General features: G+C 39.0%; 2 protein-coding genes across 11 annotated transcripts in view; one reads left to right on the forward strand and one right to left on the reverse strand.

Annotated features, from left to right (window-relative positions):
• abi1a (abl-interactor 1a) overlaps positions 1–9,487 on the reverse strand; it is a 57,765-nt gene extending 48,278 nt beyond the window's left edge. For 4 of the 9 annotated variants that reach the window (XM_074621621.1, XM_074621625.1, XM_074621626.1 and 1 more), the window contains exon 1: positions 9,243–9,474. In XM_074621621.1, coding sequence (XP_074477722.1) covers positions 9,243–9,359 — 117 coding nt within the window. In that variant the 5' untranslated portion in view covers positions 9,360–9,474. Of the gene's footprint in view, positions 1–9,242 lie in introns of all 9 variants that reach the window. The other 5 variants (XM_074621623.1, XM_074621629.1, XM_074621627.1 and 2 more) reach the window with 5 other exon arrangements.
• Positions 9,488–12,339: 2,852 nt separating this feature from the next.
• Positions 12,340–20,436, forward strand: acbd5a (acyl-CoA binding domain containing 5a). 2 transcript variants are annotated; one of them, XM_074621313.1, is made up of 13 exons: positions 12,340–12,471; positions 12,733–12,856; positions 14,005–14,125; positions 14,773–14,845; positions 14,940–15,057; positions 15,829–16,056; positions 16,148–16,339; positions 16,599–16,693; positions 16,773–16,980; positions 17,360–17,562; positions 18,672–18,731; positions 18,900–19,009; positions 19,096–20,436. In XM_074621313.1, exons 2-13 carry the CDS (start codon positions 12,760–12,762, stop codon positions 19,106–19,108), a joined length of 1,518 nt encoding a protein of 505 aa, XP_074477414.1. In that variant the 5' UTR covers positions 12,340–12,471; positions 12,733–12,759; the 3' UTR covers positions 19,109–20,436. The 2 variants fall into 2 exon arrangements, with proteins under 2 accessions (XP_074477414.1, XP_074477415.1); XM_074621314.1 differs by having other exon boundaries at positions 12,383–12,510.
• Positions 20,437–20,939: the final 503 nt, after the last annotated feature.

Here is a 20,939-nt window from a genome sequence, read left to right on the forward strand (position 1 = left end):
TGCTACGCAAAATATTGCGATGCTATGCTGTATCGATTTTTCCCACCACCCCTCCCGCCTTTAATAGCGCACAGCGGACTGGAGTAGATCCTGAAATTTGTACCCCTATGTACTGAATCAGGAATCAATTTTGAATCAAATCGTGACCCCAAGAATCACAATCATATCGTGAGATACCGAAAGATTCACACAAAGAGAACAAACGGTGCTTGAGACGTTCGCCAGGAGAGGGACAAAATGTGTGCTTGCTCAGTACAAAAGGTAAATAACAGCACCGGAGAGCTGAGTGTAGTACACCACAGCAGGAGATGCAGAGAATGAGGTGAGCTCCCAGAGAGCTTTAGTGCTCCTGGGGCACTTTATCTCATATTTCTGAGCTGAGTAATGACTGAAAGACACTGCAGAGTATCCAGGCAGTAGTAGACAGTCTGTCAGCACCTCGGCCGGGTTTAAAGAGGGAGTACAGAGGAATGCACGGTCCGTGTACACACAAAGTGAAATTGTAGCTGGGAGCTGAGGCAAGCTAGATAATCAAACAGCCACTCGAATACAGCGAGAATACAGAACCAGCGTAGCAATGTTTGATTACAAATGCTGTATGGAAGCATGTATGTGGCCCGGGAGCAAGAAGGGAGTGGCAGCCACAAGAATGGATTTGTCTCATGGGAAGTTTTTGAAGCGCTGAACTGGATAAATGCTTCCAAGTCACTTCGTCACCCATCCAGTCTGGCGAGATAACGGCCAACAACCGCCACTGAAGTGCAATCGTGCTTTTTTTTTTTTTTTTAAAACAGGGTGGTGCATTGCTTCACTGTCAGGGCTGTATGGAGACGGTAGGAAGGAAAGCTCCAGACTTCCTCCCTGAGGATAGAAGCTGGTCAGGGGTCAGAGGAGGTGGAGCTGCCTCTCCACCCAGAAGCCGGAGCATAAATAGGAAATGGACAAAATGAGTATTCCTCCTGACTCCTGGACATGACTCAGAGGATCTGAGGAAGTGAGACATAATATCTAAATAAAAACTCACTGAATCATCCCTCCAAAGTTTGACAAAAACTCAACAGGGATTAAATTAAAGGAGTTCAAACATGTGTGACTACACTACAGCGTTATTACTGTGCAATCTGCTCCTGGATTTGTACAGCTGACAAGCACATTTGCGTTTATGTGCTCCCACTTGTCCGGAGGGGGAAATGCTCTCGGAGCAAAAAAAAAAGAAAAAAGAGAAACTCTCAGGAATGTTTGGAATCCTGCAACATGTCATACATCTCCGAACTTTCAAGTGTTGCTGGAGAGCTCTGCTACATGGAGGAATAAAAACAAACATACCGTAACAGAGCAACCAATTTGTCTCTTCTAATCTGTGAACTGGACAGGTTGGAATAGAAATAGGAGGTGAACGTCTCTCCTCTAAGGTATCTAGTGTAGTGTGGAGCAGAACGAGTGGTAAATCCAACTGGAAGGTCGTAGAGATCACATGGCTTTTAGTATCGACCGCTGATCGCTGCAGACTGGACAGGGTGAGATAAGTGAGACAGCTGAGGGCTACACGCAGCGCTCCGTGGGTTGTTGTATTGATGCGGCTGTCTGACATCCAGCAGCTGATTGTGAATAGGGCTGTAATTGTGATTATTTTGACTGATATTGCAACTGCGATATTAGAGGGAATGATCATTTTTACATCATTCTCATTGAAAAACATAATAAAGTGTGATTCTTGCGGGGATCTGAACCAAACAATGTTTTATTTAGTCTGTAGAATATGATGTGAAGGCCAGGACATCTCTGCAGCACCACAATATTCAATTTAAAATGGTGTTTTGACACACATTTTGTCTCTAACAAATATTGCGCCCAGTGTTGCCAGATCAGATTGCCAGTTTCCAGCCCAATCGCAACTTAAAATCCGCCAATTTCAATAAAAAAAAAACAGCCCAGTGTTTTCACAATATTTCCAAAACCCTGCCAAATGTTGATAAAAGCAGCCCCAAATTTCATCCATCAGCCCAAGAGTATTTTTCCCCGCCCAACTTAATCAAAAGTAGCGGAAAACCAGCCCAATATTTCCTGGTCATTTAGTTCCTTCTGCCATACGGACACAATGACCATGTTTACATGCACAAAATATTCCATTAATATTCCTGTTTACATGCAGCTGTGCATACTCCGATTAACGTATAAAACGCCACCATGACGTGCGTCCTACGTGTACGTAAACTGAATATCTTTGGGCATTTGAGGACGTCGTCTTGAGCTTTGGGAAACTTCTGATCGACATTTTTCACCATTTTATAGAACAAACAACTAATCGATTAATCGAGAAAATAATCTACAGATTAATTGACAATGAAAATAATCGTTAGTTGCAGTCCTATTTGGAATAATAGTGGAATATGAGTGTGCAGGTAAACGTTGTCAGTGATATGTTACAAACCCAATGGTGAGTCTGCCAGTTGCAGTCGATAATCTAGTGATCGCTTCGGTGTCACTTTCTACTGCTGCTACTTCTCTATTACTGCAATTTTATGACACTTGATCACATGAAAGGACAAAGTTCACATCATTACAGAGGAATTCCAGTATTTGTCAGCCTGGGTCTTATTCCCTTTATCTTGGTAACATTTTACTCATCACTTCTGTCATACAGATTTGGGAAATGCAAACTCTGGCAAGAACAATATAGATTGGGGCCAATGGTGGTAAGCAATTACTTAATTTGTCCATCAGTGAGCACTGACAAGTTCAAGTTTATCTTAAGTATATCTTGAGGGACCCTTGTCAAAAATTCAATTAGTTAGTTTGTTTGTGTTATTGTGCGACTTTGGTTAGTTTGGATTCACCAAAGTCAAACAATAGCACAAACAAACTAACCGATCGAGGCAGCGAGCCTGGAGGATAACAAGAAACTGAGCTAAAAGGGGAGTTCAATTTATAAAATCAATCCAAGAAAAAGCTGCTAATTTAAATACTGATCTTAATAAAAATGACAGAACATCCAAACTTAAATATGAAACTGTGAGAAACTTATCGCCAACACAGTCCACCTGTGGAGACAGACGAGGTAGTGAAAGTGACACTGGAACGTGATGAGAATCAGGAAAGCCTGCAGACTTAACAAGTTCAACCCTTCCTTGAGCAAACTCTGAGCAGTACGCTACGTGAATTCATAATTCCTGCGGGGCAGATGGAGGCTGACTGAAAGGCCATAAGGTCTACCTGACCTTGAAGAAGTGCCAGCGAGCGCACAATTAAAAACTCCTTCGGTGTGTCAGGGAGGGGACCCAAAGGGAAACTCATTAACCTTTCTTCTTCAGTGACCAGTTAAAAGTCACTGATCTATACCTGAATAAATAAAATTAACAATCTATTTTTCAGAGTGTTTCCTAGGAGTTCTTCTTCCTGTTTGCTGGGTCGCTCTCCTGACACAGAGGGTGTTTGTTTGGGTGGATTATTCACATCTCTACATAAAGAGGAACAGTGTGAATGATGCATAAAAAGATGACACGTCTTCTGCACGAATCCAACTACAGGCAGACAATTTTAGTCTGAAACAATGGCTCCTACACTCTAACGAGACTGTAACAGATAAGTCCAACAGTCTGGACCAAACCAGCCTCAGTCAGCTGAGGGGGGAAGGAGTGACAGGTGGTCAGAGAGGATGAATGGGCCCGGCTGGTAGGCTGAGAGCCGCTAGGCCTCGCCATGCTGGGAGAAAAACCAGGCCACTCCACACAGACAGATAGAGAGAGAGAGGGAAAGAAGGACAGGAAACCAGGACTCAGTAACCCAGAGAGACAGAACTGTGTTAAAAAAAATGCCACCTGCTCTCTTCCAGGAGAGAAACTCTCATTAATTCACCTGGGAAAACAGCACAGGACAGGTAAGGTTATATGACCAGGACATATCTGACGCAGGCTGCTACCTGCATTGATTACCACATACCAGCACACATTTCAAAACTGCTAATTTGGGAGCAGAACTAAAAGTGGGCATCGTGCTGGCTCAGCAGGCAGAGTCACATGTCCTCCTCGGCTTGCAACACTGCATCTGATCTGGCCTATAACCTCCTGGTTGGCCATACTTCCATTTCCCTTTTCTTTGTTTGTTACTGTATATTTAAACTTCCCCCCCAGAATTCCTGGTAAAGACAGTGCAATCAATTTCAAAGAAATATTAATACCAACATGATGGTAAACTGTTCCATTCTCTAAACCCTATATGTGCTGACACAAGAGGGTTTTTTTTAAAAGGAGGATGCTTTTATGTGAGAGGAATATCTAGTGCTGCAATAATCAATTAATCCACAGATTATTTAATCAATTCATTGTTTTGTCAATGAAATGCAAAATCTCGGGTCCGATACTGTGCTCATGTGCTCATGTACTCGTACTCGTAAAACGGCACCGATACCACTTTACGGTGGTGCGCCCGACCCCGCTGGGCTGGCGAGCGCTGTAAAGCTGCGGCCGCAAGCCACCTTCGCCCCGAGCCTTTCCAAGCTGACCTAGAGCCGGTCGCGGCGCATCGCCTCGTATGCGGGACTCCCCAGCCTGTCGTGTGTCACTCACACCCTCCAGCTGGCTGTTAACGAGGGTCTTTTGGCACAGAGAAGTACTTGTATCAGTACTCGGTATCGGAGAGTACCCAAATGTTAGTACTTGTACTTGTACTCGGTCTGAAAAAAAGTGGTATTGGTGCATCCCTACAAAGAATGGCTGCAAAATCCCCATACTGAAGCTGGAACCACTGAAATATAAAACTAAGATATATTAAAATTAGTTGCAGATTGATCAACGAATTGTTTCAGCTCTACAAATATCAAATACAGCCCGAGCACAACCGATAGAACCTGTAGTATTACAGTATTACAGTGTTTAACAAAGCCAGTCAACAGCCCTCTCAGTGTGTCCTGCCAACACTGCCAGGTGGCCCACTTTGCATACAGTGTACGCGTCCTTGTCACAGAGGTTAAACAAACTGACTGGCATCAATTAAAAAAGAAAACAAGTGAGCCAAATCTCAAGGGGGAGTATTTGATGTAAAGTTTATCAGCCTATTTGATCTGTAGTTTGGGATTTATCCTCCTTAAAATTACCAAACAATATGGAGGGAAAATCATTTACATTTGTGCTCTATTTGTATGTTTCTTTACACCTGATGTTACTTCCAATAAATTCCAAAAATAGATTGTTTTTTTCTACTCTATATAGCTAGAATAAACAGGAACATACTAAAATAAAAAAATTAAAAACAGATTTATCAGATCTAATGCATGTGTCTGAATTTAAAAGGGTGTTTTTTGGCTCTATTATTAAGCCACTTCCTGACACAGAGAGAGAATGCATTTCCAAGTAAGTCAGCAGGGCAAACAGGAAACATAACTCTGACCTGTCAGTGTGTCATATACCACACAAATACCATCAAACACTCCCTGCTTGGACAAACAAAACTCACTATATCAAGTTAGAAAGTGAGGCGGTGATCTGTCCTTTAAACAGAGATTTCACCGACTGCTTCAGTCTGATGAACTGCAGGTCAACATCAAACAGTCACAACACCACCACAGCTTCCATGACCAGAACAGAGAGAAGAAGAAGAAAAAGAAGAAGAGGGGATGGAAATGTGAAGGAGGACGAGCCGATTCAAGCTGAGGCATGTTGATATGTGCACGGTTTACACACAGTGTTTGTGTGTTGCTATCAGAGGCAGAGAGAGAGAGAGAGAGAGAGAGTATCTACAGCAGACAGAGAGGGATTATGAAAAGTGCACTGTTAGTCTGACACTCGCTTCACACAGAGCTCGCAACGTGTGCCGAAAGGCTTAAAATCCTCATTTTTACGTCAGCGCTTTCAACACAAGGACAGAAAACACAAATCGGTTCGACTCAGGAAACACAACTTTTCATGGTTAAAGTTAGAACAAATATCCCCACTGTACTCTTTATCCACAGCTACATGGAAATGACATTTTGGAGAAGTATGTTTCTGTGCACTTCCTTTGCACATTTTACATCTCATTAGTTTGGGGCTCCGTGGAGACTTTTATTCCCATGATGATCTAAATACTATTTTTGGAGCCTCTTCTGTTTACCAAGAGAAAACACACTAATATTCTGTCAGTTAATACAAAAGTGGTCAGATTTAAAGATACTAAACCCACCTTTTCATACTATCATTTCTTAGGAAAAAGAAAAACTACTCCAGTAATCTAAATATATATTTTAGTTCTTTATTTATTTCTATTTTTGGTGACATCTATGTAGCAATTCTATCGAGTTTAAATGCACTTTTTATAAGTCGTTTTAGACAAAATAGGGGTAAATATGAGCAATTATCTATCTATCCAGTATTCGATATCCAGCCCTACAAAACAGTGACAGTCTCGTCATTTCAGTAGGAAATTTAAGACAGTACCAGCAACAAATATGTGCTATTGGCAACGGTGGTTCGGACTAAAAGACCGTCATGCAAAATATTCACTCAAAAGTAAACAATATATAGAGATATAGAGATCTCGATACTAGGGCTGTCCTCGACCAAAGAAATTCTTAGTCAACTAACGCTCATACGATTTAGTCGACTAATCGATTAGTTGATTCAACAGATCTGTAAAACTGAGTTTCTCCACAAAGAATCACACAAAAGCACCACTTTAAATCTTGTCTTTACCAGAGATGTGCTCATAAGTTTCTGGGAAATAAGTCATCCATCATGAAAAAAGCATAAAAAAAACGACTAATTGACCAAAGAAATCTTAGTCGACCAAGACCAAAACGACTGATTAATAATGGACTAAGAGGGGACAGCCCTAATTATTTTAAATTAAAAAACTAGTGCCAATGCAGTACCCAAGTTTTGTAGCTATACCAAAACATTTTTTTTTACCAAAAGACAACATTTTATCAAAAAATAACAACTTCATAACTTCTTCACATCTTCAAGAATGAAAAGAACCACAAATCTGACCATTCAACACCAACTTTCAGTAGTTTTAGGTAATCTCTGCCATGGATACATGTCTGTCAGTATTCAATAACCAGCCCATAAACGGTGACAGTCTACTCACTAAATATCAGCAACAAATATGGGCCATTGGCAACTGTGGTCTGGACTAAATTATATCAGCATCTGCATCAGTACCGGCCTTCAAAACCTCCAAAATACTGTCATGCTGCAAAAGATTTACTCAAAAGCAAACTAAAGACCATTGTTTTTGCTTTTATATAGAGATCTCAATACTGTGTCATCGTGGGAAATCAGTTTGTAACGCCTCTATCTCGTGTTACAGCTCGCTGTGGTAAACAAGAACCATAACAAGGAGATTCCCACATTCATTTATTCAACTGTATCTGAACTATCATGATAAATAAGTGCACAAAAAGACACACCTTGCTTCTAAAAGTAGCGGGAAAAACAAAAGCTTCATGAACTTCATTTTTAGTGCTCATGTGGGACAAAGATGACAACCTTCTTGTCCTGTATTGTTTGCGTGGGTTATAACTGGCACAAAGTTTGACTCACAATGCCAAATCACCCGAGGAGGACTCTGAAGAAAAAACAAATTACAGGGAGTCCTTGGGGAGTACAGCTGGAGTGGACACACCCTCCCTGTAGCTGATATGGTGGGCTGCTGTCTTCCTGCTCAAAAATGTTTTTCTCACCAACCGCTGTTTGTTTGTCACTCAGTTTGTACTCTGGCTTTTTTAGAAGTGGCTTTTACCACAGATATATATGTGTGCTAAAATTAAAAAGACATCTGTGGTCATCATGACACCAGAGTGAAGTGAACTACAGGAGCTTTTATAAGAAGAACTAGAGGACAGATGTGAAGCCCCAGCATAGATTACAGCAAGCTGTTACCATGAATAAGTTGAGAAAAATCAATACCTCCAACCTTTTATTGACCAACTAACAATAGCTTTACATTCCTCCTTGCAGAATTATCTTAAATTGCCTCTTTTCTCCATTGAGTCTGGCCTAAACAAGCTACCTTCCACAGATTTCCATGCATATATTATGCTTTAATGTGGCATTATAAGTTGTTTAATGGTTAAAACCAATAAAAGCTATGCACTGACATTATAGCATTTGCACTGAGTGCTTACAAGCCCATAATGTGGACACTATACCTCCCCTCCACTGTTATATCCCTGTAGTATCCCAATGGGGACTTTTTGTGGTATTAAATGGTGCGTTTAATGACCTCACGGAAATGTAATGGACTGCTATGTTATACTCTAATATTCACATGTAGTGTGGCATTTAGGTGTATACATTTTAGGTTGCGTCAGCTTCAATTAAAGCGAACAAACTGGAATAACTTTCTAGTTGGTGTCTTTTTTAAATTGAAATTGAAAATATTTGATAACCTTTGCTACTTTGTGTGGTTTGATCAATAATAAAAAATATATAATGAACAAATAAATTAGGATGTAATATTATGAATTATGGTGAAACTTTACAAGCTACACAGCTGATAAAGTATATAAACTAAAATAGTTCAAATGAGCTCCAAATTTTTCAGCTGCAAATTATTATTATAATTTTATAATAATACAAATAATTATTACATATTATTATTATTATATTATAATATTATTATAAACTTAACTTTTACTTAATTACAATATATATATTATCTATTAGTATTTCCTCAACCTCTGGTTTGTACTCCAAAAAGATATATAAATATATAATAAATAAATAAATGACTTTTTGTGGTATTAAATGGTGCGTTTAATGACCTCACGGAAATGTAATGGACTGCTATGTTATACTCTAATATTCACATGTGTAGTGTTTAGTAGTGTGGCATTTAGTGTATACATTTTAGGTTGTGTCAGCTTCAATTAAAGCAAAACAAACTGGAATAACTTTCTAGTTGGTTAGTAGTTGTTTTTTTATTGAAATAAAATCCTTTTTAGCAGCTAAAACTGTAAAACACAGGCCTCCCTGTGAGCAAGTGAAGCCCTCTCTCTTTATGAACCGACCCAGTCGTGTAATAATAACACAAAAAAAAGAAAAAGTAGACACACCCTCTGTGTAAACGAATAAATGTGATTAATAGTGAGAACAAATACTAGATATCTAGTATGTAACAGTATATAAAAGCATGTGTTAAAGCTCCGAGCTTTTGGGCGGATCATTGAAGCTTCTTTATCCACATTTCCTGTCCCAACTGCCGAGTCCATCCAAGAGCTTTAGAGCAGACAAAGATATAACGGTTAAGATAGTTAACTCTCTCACCTGGACATAGTTGTTCTCGCAGTAGTCTGCTACTCTGGTAAGGTTCTGGTAACTCTCCACAAGCGCTCTTTTACCGGCTGGAATCTCTTCCTCTAACAACATTTGTAGCTCTGCCATCTTAACATGAACATGTCTCCTCCGCAGCAGCAGAGCCTCCCTTCCTCCCTTCTCTTCCCTCTCTCTCTCTCTTTGATTGAAGCAGCCACCAGCTCCGCTCTCTATTGTGGGATTCACTGTGACCGAAGAGCACGGAGATCGTCTGTGACGGGGAGGAGGAGTCACTCTGCTGGTGGTTTTAAAAACGTGGGACCAGTGTTTTGGTCTGGAAAGCAAGCAAGGCTGAGAGGTGGATTCAAGATGTTTATTGTCAATTCAATTCAATTCAATTCAAATGGCTTTATTGGCATGACGTAACACTACTATTGCCAAAGCATATCCAAATGATGAACATTTTACAATAGTATAATATATATATATAATAAGAAAAAGAATAAGAGGAAGAAGAAGAAGAAGAAGAAGAAGAAGAAGAAGAAGAAGAAGAAGAAGAAGAAAAAGAAGAAGAAGAAGAAGAAGAAGGAGAACAACAACAACAACAACAACAACAACAATAATAATAACAATATTATTATGACTACTACTATTATTATTATTGTTGTTATTATTATTATTATTATTATAAAATAATAATAATTTAATAATTATTATAATTATTATTATTATTATTATAAAATAATAATAATAATTTGCAGCTGGTAAATGTGGAGCTCATTTGAACTATTTTAGTTTATATACTTTATCAGCTGTGTATATAGCTTTTAAAGTTTCACCATAATTTATAAAATTACATCATAATTTATTTATTGATTATATTTTTTATTATTGATCAAACCATGAAAAGAAGCAAAGGTTATCAAATGAATGTGGTCGAGTAAAAAGTACAATATTACGGAAATATAGTAGAGTAGAAGTGTAAAGTAGCACAAAATGGAAATATTCCAGTAAAGTACTTAAGTAAATGTACTTAATTACTCTCCACCAGTCAAATGCAATCCTTTTATAGTCAAATCTACTATTTATTGTTTTTCTTAAATTTATATTTTTGTATTGCTTCTTATATTTTGTTATTATATTATATTACATTATATTATAGATAGATAGATAGATAGACTTTATTGATCCTCGCAATTTACATACATCACAAAAACGGGCATCACTCACACAAAAGATACAAAATAAGTACAAAAAACACATACTATTATTAATACATATTTACAAAATATCTACATACATATATGTATTGTGTTATGCATGACATAAATAAGTAGGTTTACATTTACAAAAAATAAAACTTTTAATTCAAAATATAAATTTTTCTTTGTTTGTATTGCTTTTTTTTTAATTTGCAAAATAACATAAAAGGCAACACTAAATAGTAATATAAAAGACAAGGTCATCAGGGGCCATACATAATGAGTAGGGGTTTGATATATCTCAGAGCTAGATATTTTACGACTTGTGGTACTCGGAAATAAAGACAAAGTGAGAGCTCTTGCTTTTCTCTCCCGTCTACCGACCAGCCTTCCAACTGATCCCAACTAGAAGCATGACGGGAAGTGTAGTACACTTCCTGTCTCTTCTTCCGCCGGCTCTTCTTGGTGAGCTGAGCCAAATGATCTGGCTCACTAAAAAGAGCCTGAATTCCCATCACTAGATTGTTGGGCTTGTAGGAAAATATCCAGTAGAAAAACTACCACTCCCAGAATGCACCTCAATCAGGTGGGGACAGCCTTGTGTCTAGTGGCAGCCCACCAAGCGTCCAATGTTGGGAAGCGTCGCGTCCCCTCTCGATAAAAAACGCCCCTGTGGACACGTACCATTATCGTTCACTTAAAAGAGCCGGATCTTTTTTTTTGTCTGTATAATAGAATAGATAATTGTGTAAGCGAATGTGTGTAAGTGGATATGTATATGAATGCACGTGTAGATATAGACATATGTATATACTGACTGTATATGTATATATATATATATGAGGTTGGTTGTATGTATATGAATATGAATATGTATGTATATGAATATGAACTTTTTTGTTTATAGATGTTGTTGCTGCTGTCTGTATGTCCCTTTACAAGTATGTGTATGTATTCCTTTAACCTTAAAGGTCCCATAACATGCTCATTTTCAGGATCATACTTGTATTTTGTGTTTCTACTAGAACATGAAAACATTAAAAAAAACTTTATTTTCCTCATACTGTCGGCCTAAATATGCCTGTATTTACCCTCAGTCTTAGACGCTCCGTTTTAGCGCATTTCGACGGAATTGCGACGGAATTGCAACAGAATTGCGTTGCTAGGCAACAGCTTGGGTCCATGTGTACTTTCTCCCAGCTGATGACATTCACATACACTGCAACCAGGAATAAACTGGGACACATTTAGATTGTTACGATTAAATCTGTGAAAAGGGTTTAAATATTGTATATTTGTGACATCACAAATATACAATATTTAAACCCTTTTCACAGATTTAATCGTAACAATCTAAATGTGTTTCTGAATATGGACTGTGTGTATTTCCCTGTGGATACTTTCACAGTATTTATATAGGACTTAAGCCTGCTTTATAATAACAAAACATGAAAATCTCACTTTTTTATAATATGGGACCTTTAAAAAGAAAGCGCTTTAATATTTCCCAAAATGTCAAACAAATTATTTTAAATAATCCAGACAAATTAAAATACTTTATGAAAACTTTTATTAGAGGCTTGGATTATCACATGCAAACACCTCTCTGTCCACAGGCAGAGAGGGTGAGAAAGCCTTAATAATTAGCACATTTCAGTAGAAAGGTAAACTATTGATTTTTTTATTAAAACATAAAGGCTCTGCAAAGATTAGTGCTATCGCAGATGCAAACCTTTGTAAATGATATAATATTCTATATTAATAATAATAATAATACATGGGAATGCAATTAAAATACTGCATTTTAATCTGAGCTGTACAGCTATTCTTAATTCTAATTTTAATAATATGGGAACTTTAAATAAATAAAAAAAAAGAGCCGGCTCTTTGAACCAACTCGTTCGCGACCGACACATCACTAAACTACCACTCCCAGAATGCACCTCTGCTCTGGTTTCATTACACTGTTGATGGCGTCTGGTCGAAGGCTAAAGACAGGTCGCCTTCTGACAAACAGATAGGCCGTCGGACTGTTAACGGTGAGTGTAATCGCTCTAAAGCTTCTCCGTCGACAGTTTGTAAGTATTTGTTGTATTTAACAAGAGTATTGGAACAGTTAGAGGTTGTGTCGCATAGCAGATGAAGTGTCCTAGATATATAAACAACCTCTTACTAGTGGTCCTTATTGTAAATACTGTAAATACTGTAACTAGTGAAGCTACCATTGTCATCAAGAGCTAGTTTAAATGCTATTGTGCAAATCTGTGTCCTCATATTGTTTGTTTATCTGCTGTCTGTAGGTGTTGACAGTCTCAGTGTGACACACAATGGAGGTGGAGAGTGTCTCAGTGGAAGATGAGGGTCGTCTGACCCTGCTGAGGTTTGAGGCTGCTGTTAAAGTGATCAAGAGTTTAGCCCCTGATGGTAAGTGATCAGAACAAATCGATAAGGGTTAGTGAAACCAGTTCATGGTGTCAGACAGACCTACTAGTTTGGTGCAGTGCAACAGCTTGGTCTGCTCTGGAGGATCTTGTGCGGTTTAAAAAGGCTTAATCCACTTTACTAGCAGTGTGCAGAGCTCCTCCTCCCTGTCACTTCACAGATATGCAAGACATGGAAAACAGTTATTTTATTTATTTATTTATTATTGCATTTGTATTGATATTAATATTATTGTGTATTTTGATGCTTTGGCAACATTGTTTTCTGAAACTTTCATGCCATTAAAGCCACTTTGAGTTTGAAATCATTAGGAATCGTGCTTACTTACTTATTTTATTTATTTATTTAACCTTTATTTAAGTCCCATTGAGATTAAGAACCTCTTTTCCAAGGGAGTCCTGGCCAAGACGGTCAGCAGCAAGAACACAAAGTTGCAGACACAAGATAAAATACAATTCACAAACACTAAAAGCATTACAATTTGCAATAAAAGAGAACTATCTAAAGACAAATGGGGGGACAAAAAGGAACTTTTCTGGGAGTCAGCTGTACAACAAGGGGGTTAAAAACATTGGCATGCCATAGAGTCTGCTTCATAAGCCTTCATTTGAGATCTAAAAATATGTAATGATACCAGCTCTTTGATTTTTAGGTCATTTTGGAGCAAATTCCAGGCTGAGGGTGCAGACTATTTAAATCCCCTTTTCACAATTTTTGTCCGAGCTTTTGGGACAGAGAGCACAAAGAGGTCCTGTGAACGCAGTGAATAATGTCCACAATTTTTTTGAGTAATAAAAATACTTAAGCATTGTGGGAGCAGACCCAGAATCACCTCATATATAAGGACTTAGTAAACTTATACTTAGTAAACCAACAGTTATGTTTGCACATTTTCAGCATGAAAAGCACGCTGGAGCACACAGATTTAAGACAATCAATTTTATTAGAAGACCAACGTTTCGACGCCAACTGCGTCATCCATCGTCATCATCTTCCTCTCTGATGAAAAGTGTGCTTTGGAAGTCTCTCCTGTTACAAGATTGCCCTATTCAGTGAGCACCAGACAGGCCTACTATTCCCTGTGAAAGAGTTGAAGCACGTCTAATCTCCGTCCTTTTTATTTCCCTCAGGTCCCTTTCAGCCCTCCAATGACATGATGCTCAAGTTCTACAGTTACTATAAACAAGCCACTGTGGGCGCGTGCAATATACCCCGACCTGGATTCTGGGATGCAGTTGGCAAAGCAAAATGGTAACAATGAAAGGAAACAGTGATTTTACTTTGCCTAAAAACATACAGGTTTCTTACATTCTTTGTATCATTTATGGGAAAAAATATTAGTGTATTTAATTACACAACAATAATTTTCCTTCAAGTGTCAAGCTGACTAGCACAGGTTGTATGAATACCTCAATCTTAAAGGCAAATCATGGAATTTAATTCAGGATAAACCACGGAGTGTTGAAATTGACATGTGCACATTGCACAACATGTTGCTTTTGGCCTACTTTGACCTCACTGTGCAAAACAAGACAGAGTTAACTTCTTTATAGCTTCTCCGTCTTTAGTCTCAAGTCATGTTAGGTGATCTCTGGACTCTTAAAATGTAACCTCTTACCCACTACGCTGCACACTTTCTCTCACGGTCCCCTCTACATTGGGGCAGGCTTTTGCAAGTTTATCAGGAAATTGTAAAAACACTAAGTTAAGGAATAACTCTGGTTACTAATGAACGGTTAAGTTTCTGTCGGCCTTTGACCCTCGGCTAACAAAGAACACGCTGACCTCAGATAAACCGGCCTTGTTGACATAGTTGAAAACTGGCACAGACGCTTTACACTTTTTTAACTTGATAAAGTGATATAGTAATGCTGTTTTTGTTCAATTTAATGACTCAGGGATGCGTGGAATTCTCTCGGAGATATGCCAAAAGAAGACGCGATGGCTGCCTATGTGGATGAGATGAAGCTGGTATGTTACTTTTACAGAAGATGTCACAGGAATATTAGCAATTTGATAATAATCTCAAACCTTTCTTGAACTGTTTGCTCTATTTGATGCGTAGATCCTGGAGGGTATGCCCATGACTGATGAGGTGGAGGACCTCCTACGTGTCCTCGGACCGTTTTACGAGCTGATCGATGACAAGAAAAAGATCACACAGATATCAGATCTGAGCACAGGTTGGTTTTATTCACCGCCTTGCACTTTGTTTGTGATCTCAAAAGCTGCATGTGGAGCTTAACCTTTTTGTGATTTGCCTCTTGTGGTATGCTCAGCCCGTTTGACACAGTTTGCTAGGCAACTGGAAGGCAAGTATGTTACTGTGTAAATATTAGAGTCTGGTGGTATAGTTTAGTGTTGGTCTGGTGTTGTAGCTCAGATGCTTTTGGTGCTTATTAGCAGTCATGTTGCACATGTTAGTGATACAGAACATGTGGCTTAGCACATTTAAGTTTCATTTGTTACAGATAAATTAAATGTGTGCAATTTCTGTACATGAGGATTTTGTCTCTGATCTTTTGGCTCCAAACAGCCACCCATTTAGTGGACGATGACTTCAAATTTGTGTCTGTCAACCTCATGTTAAAGGGATAGTTCCGGTGTTTTGAGGTGGGGTTGTATGAGGTACTCCGGAGCACCGGAGCAAAGCCATGGCTTTGGAGAGAGCGTAGATGCGTTTCACTTTCAGGTCAGTTGCCCGTCGGAAAGGAGAAGGAAAGGGCTGTCTGATGACAAGATAAAGCAGTGAAAATATTCTAAATATAGCGTACACTTAGTCAACTAACTGGAGGGCTGTTTGGAGCCGAACAATATCCTCATGTACGTTTCAGAAATTCCCCACAGACAAAGTTTGGATTTATCTGTATCAAATGAAAGAAAACCTTCTCCTTAAAGGAAGCATCGTCTTTTGGTATTTACGGTATTGCAGCTAAATCCATTTTGTTGCTCAGGTCTTGGCACAATGTTGAATTCGATGCCGTCGAAGAGCGTCGCAAAGAGCATCGTCAGAACGATGGAAATGAACGGCACCCTGGAGACCCGTCCTGCCAGGCTCAAGCCGAAGGAAGTCGAGGAAAAGTCAGAGGAAGAAGAAGAAGAAGAGGAAGAAGAAGAAGAGGAGGAGGAGGAAGATGAGGAGGAGGAAGACGAAGAAGAAGTGATACAGGAAGTCAGAAAAGGTAAGAAAGTTGTAAGAAATAAGGTAAAGTAAAGCTGTAGAAAATAATGTCATAAAAAAATGTTCGTTGACTTGATTTTCTTTCATTTCAGACAAGAAATCAGCAGCTTCACAGCCAAAGAAGAAGGGTTCAGCCAGGAGACCCAAAGCGCCCCTGTCCAACGGTAAAGTGGCCAACGGGGTCATCCATCTGACCAATGGGAGCCACTCCAGGGCTGCCCTGAACGGTGGCGACTCCCAGGAGGGGTCAGTCGGCGAACCTCTGCTCAACGGTCACCAAACAGGTAAGGAACACCGAGTTCTGTCCTGGTTAAATTTGAGAATGTTACTGTTCTGTTACTGAGGACTCTGTACTCGCTTCACCCACTCACCATGTGATCAGATAATCTGTTAAGCTTCATTCCCACTGCTGTGGAAATCTCAACACTTCAGCTGCTCCTGGGACAGTTTTAATGGACTAAACTAATGGCTTTGTTGCCTTCCTCTGTGTCTCTCTGTTCTACTCTGCATCACAATGCTGAGCTGTTCTTGTGCTGGTCTCAGATTCTAGTGTAGACGTGTCTGGTCCCACCCACCTGGCCAGCGACTCAGACAGCGAAGTCTACTGTGATTCTGTGGACCAGTTCGGTCAGGAAGAGGCAAGTTGAAAACCACTTGTTTAGTGCAGCGGATGTAGCTCCTGATTTTTTTTTTAATTTTAACGCGCATCTCCTCCAGAGCTCAGACCATAACCGGTCTTTGGATGACCTAGATGATGAGGAGAACCACGTCCTGCCAACTCTAGAGGAACCACAGGAGGACGTTGACGGTGCGCCGCAGGGCATCAAGTGTGGAGGAGAAGATGGAGAGAACGGCGGGACAATGTCGCAGAGACAGAGACTGAACGCAGGCATGCCGGACGGCTCTTTGGTCAGAAGAGGAAGAGGTAAGGTTGTCATTATAGGGCGAAGAACCTTGGTTTTACTGTGGGTTGAAGAAACAGATAAAGTGTCTTTTTTAGTTTATTCTCGGCAAACAAACAAACACGTTTCAGCTACAAGCCATCGTCAGCGTGATCACTCAAGACGTAATGGCAGTTTTAAATGTTAAGGTGAGGCACAGACACCGATCAGGAAAGAGACTACATGATTACACAATAGGATTCATCTGTGCATTCACAGAGGAAGGTGATGTTTCTTCTTGTTCTTACTACTACTTGGCGCCCGGTACTGTTCAAGATTTGGAGCCGTGCTCGCTGCTAGTTTCTATTGTTGTGTGAACATGTCTTAATTCCAAATCATTTCATCATCACATCATTTTTTTAGGCTCCAGGTCTCCAGGCCGCGGCTCGGGATCTCTGATGCCCATGTACGGCGGTGGAGGCGGGGACGGGGAACGCTGGGGAGGAGCGGTAACGCCCGGAGGGAGCCTGAACGAGCAGATAGTCGTGGCGTTGGCGAGAGTGCAGGAGGACATGCAGAGCGTTCTGCAGAGGCTGCACACCCTGGAGGCTCTGACTGCGAGCCAGGTCAGACCTGTCCGTCCTCTCAGTCATGAAAAGAATAATGAGGCCATAAACATCACATTCTTTTGTTCCACCTTCTCAGATATTTCCTGGTTTTGTTTGTCTTATATTACAAGAAATTTTATATCTTTTGAGTTTTGGGGCTCTTGCCTGATAAAACAAGCAATCCAAGTATGTCAACTTGGGCTCTGAGAAATAAAATTTATAATATTTTAAAGACCAAACGCTTAAACAACTATTTGGGACAGCTTTCTGTGTTTTTTAAATAGCAAATAAAGGCAGAAGGCAATATTCTAAAATGATCATTCATAGTAAACAAACAGTTGATTAAACTGCCAATATATCAGAAAAGTGTATTATTCTGATAATATTGCCATCAGGGCTGCAACTAACAATTATTTTCATTGTTCATTAATCTGACGATTATTTTCTCGATTAATCGTTTGGTCTATAAAATGTCAGAAAATAGTGAAAAATGTCCATCCCAATTACTACAGAGTCCAAGGTGATGTCTTTAAATGTGTTGTTTTGTCAGTCCAAAACCCAAAGATATTCAGTTTATTATGATATGAACAGAGAAAAGTAGGAAATCTCCATATTTGAGAGGCAGCAAACAGCATTTTCTGACTACTTTAAAGATTATTCGATTATCGAAACAGTTGCCGGTTATTCTTCTGTTGATCGACTAATCGTTGCAGCTCTAATTGCCATAAATTAATCACAAATATGCTTGTTGGCATTTTATGAATTTTGCAATTGTGTATTAGAAATATTAGAATGCCAGTGGAATGAGTTTCTATTTTAATTTTGTATCAAGATGACATGAATTTAATCATACATATAAAATAAAATAATTTCCATATCATGGAGTGGCAGATTGCTCTGTCTAAAAATAAACATAGATGAGGCAGACAGAAGATAAGGAGGTTGTACTTTGGTATTGTAAACACTCTCTGGACAGATCATTACTGAATCATTTACAGTATACTGGTGTTTAACCCTAGAAATAAAATAGAAATATTAAATTATATTCTATTTCTGTGTGTATACCTTTTCCTTTGACAGAAGTTTATGGACTTTTCTTTTTTAATTTATCTCTTAACTCTCTTCAGGCAAGATCAATGTCTCTGTCTCCAACTTATGCATCAACCCCGGTGAATAAGAGGAGTCAGGTAAACCTTTTAAAATGCTGTTTTATATTTGCTTAATTTAGAAAAATCTTCCTTTTTATCACGTACCAGCTATATGAAAGTTTTACGATCATTACTGTGAACTAAAATGATTCAGACGTTACTTTGAACCAGTTTAATTTGTTGATTGTTGTTATTTTTTTCCCCTAGAAACCATCCTGGTGGCCTTTCGACATTTCTCCGACCAGTTTGGCCTTCGCCGTTATCTGGCCATTTGTGGTCCAGTGGCTTATTCGCCTATACATGCAGCGGAGGAGAAGGTATTCTTTTACTCAAAACTACAAGCTTGAATATGAAATTTAAAATGGCATTTTAACTCCTTTTAAATTTCCTCCTTCTCTAATAGACGAGTCAACTGAACCTGTAACGCCCAGACGATATGGAGGAGTCCTCTAAATGTCTTTGGTTGGGTTACTAACGGCTGTAACTCCCCCTGCTTAGACCCACAGCCCAGTAATTTGCTTTTGCACTATGAAGAAGGCACCTAGAGTAACAAGCGAGATGAAGAATATCTCTCAAAGTGTGTTGTGTACTGTGGATGTGGAATCAAATAGAAACATGAATGTATGAGGCTCGCAGCCTGTGATTATCAGATGATGCCACTGTACTGGAAAATCTTTTATCTCTGTAACAAATGGTTTGTGTTGAGAGGGGGGGGGGGAACTTACACACGTTTTTATAAACTACAGCAGCTTCAATCAATTATTTCCATAATAACTAAGGCTGTGTTGCACATAAAATGGGCCTGATACTTTGTTGTTTTGAGCTTGATGTGGTTATAAATTTTCATTTAGTTGCCCAGGCAATGCTGCTATGATAAAAATGTGTAATTTAGAAGAGAAGATTGAATGTAGTAACATATCGATATATGAAATTCTTTTAAATTCTGAGAATAAGTTAATATTTATTGCTTTTAGCGAGGGCATTTGCTGGCCAGATCTCAGCTGTATAAATGAGGTTGTTATATTTAAAGTGGGCCGCTAAATGTTGTGTATCGGTTAGACGAGGTTAGCGATGTGTTCTCATCACCTGTCCTGCTGCATATCAGTCTGTGCTTTGTCAAGTTGTTTTCCAAATAGAAGAAGTGCCTCAACATCATAAGGTACATCCATACTGTAGGTGACACATAACATTCACATATTGTAGCATTACTGTTCCAGTGCTGGACCAAATTAACATGAGTCATACTACCTAGTCCAGCCGTGAGGTGGTGAGAATATCCAACATCCTCATCGTCCACTCAGCTGTCTGATCATTAATGCATAACTCTCGTCACCGTCCGTGTTGTTTACGCTGTTTTCTATTTTGTATAATTTTAATGTGTGATGTAATACGTTTGTACGACTATTGTGGAAAGATCGTGTGACAGTAATCATTAATGGTTTGCAAAGATCTATGTAAAATTGTATAGAATAGCTGTACAGCTCAGATTAAAATGCAGTATTTTAATTGCATTCCCATGTATTATTATTATTATTATTAATATAGAATATTATATCATTTACAAAGGTTTGCATCTGCGATAGCACTAATCTTTGCAGAGCCTTTATGTTTTAATAAAAAAATCAATAGTTTACCTTTCTACTGAAATGTGCTAATTATAAAGGCTTTCTCACCCTCTCTGCCTGTGGACAGAGAGGTGTTTGCATGTGATAATCCAAGCCTCTAATAAAAGTTTTCATAAAGTATTTTAATTTGTCTGGATTATTTAAAAGAATTTGTTTGACATTTGAGGAAATATTAAGGCGCTTTCTTTTTAAAGGTCCCATATTATTAAAAAAAAATAGATTTTCATGTTTTTTTTATTATAAAGCAGGCTTAAGTCCTATATAAATACTGTGAAAGTATCGAAACACTCAATCCACAGGGAAATACACACAGCCCGTATTCAGAAACTCTGCATTTTAAACAAGTCGTCAGGATTTCTGCTCATTCGTGATGTCACAAATATACAATATTTAGACCCTTGACACAATTTTAAATGTAAACATTCTCAATGTGTCCCAGTTTATTCCTGGTTGCAGTGTATGTGAATGACATCCGCTGACAGGAAGTACACATGGACCCAAGCTGTTGCCTAACAACGCAATTCTGTTGCAATTCCGTTGCAATTCCGTTGCAATCCCGCCAAAATGCACTAAAATGGAGCGTTTCAGACGGAGGGTAAATACAGGTATATTCAGGCTGACA

Source organism: Sebastes fasciatus, chromosome 21 (assembly GCF_043250625.1).
Source record: "Sebastes fasciatus isolate fSebFas1 chromosome 21, fSebFas1.pri, whole genome shotgun sequence".
Lineage (NCBI taxonomy): Eukaryota > Metazoa > Chordata > Actinopteri > Perciformes > Sebastidae > Sebastes > Sebastes fasciatus.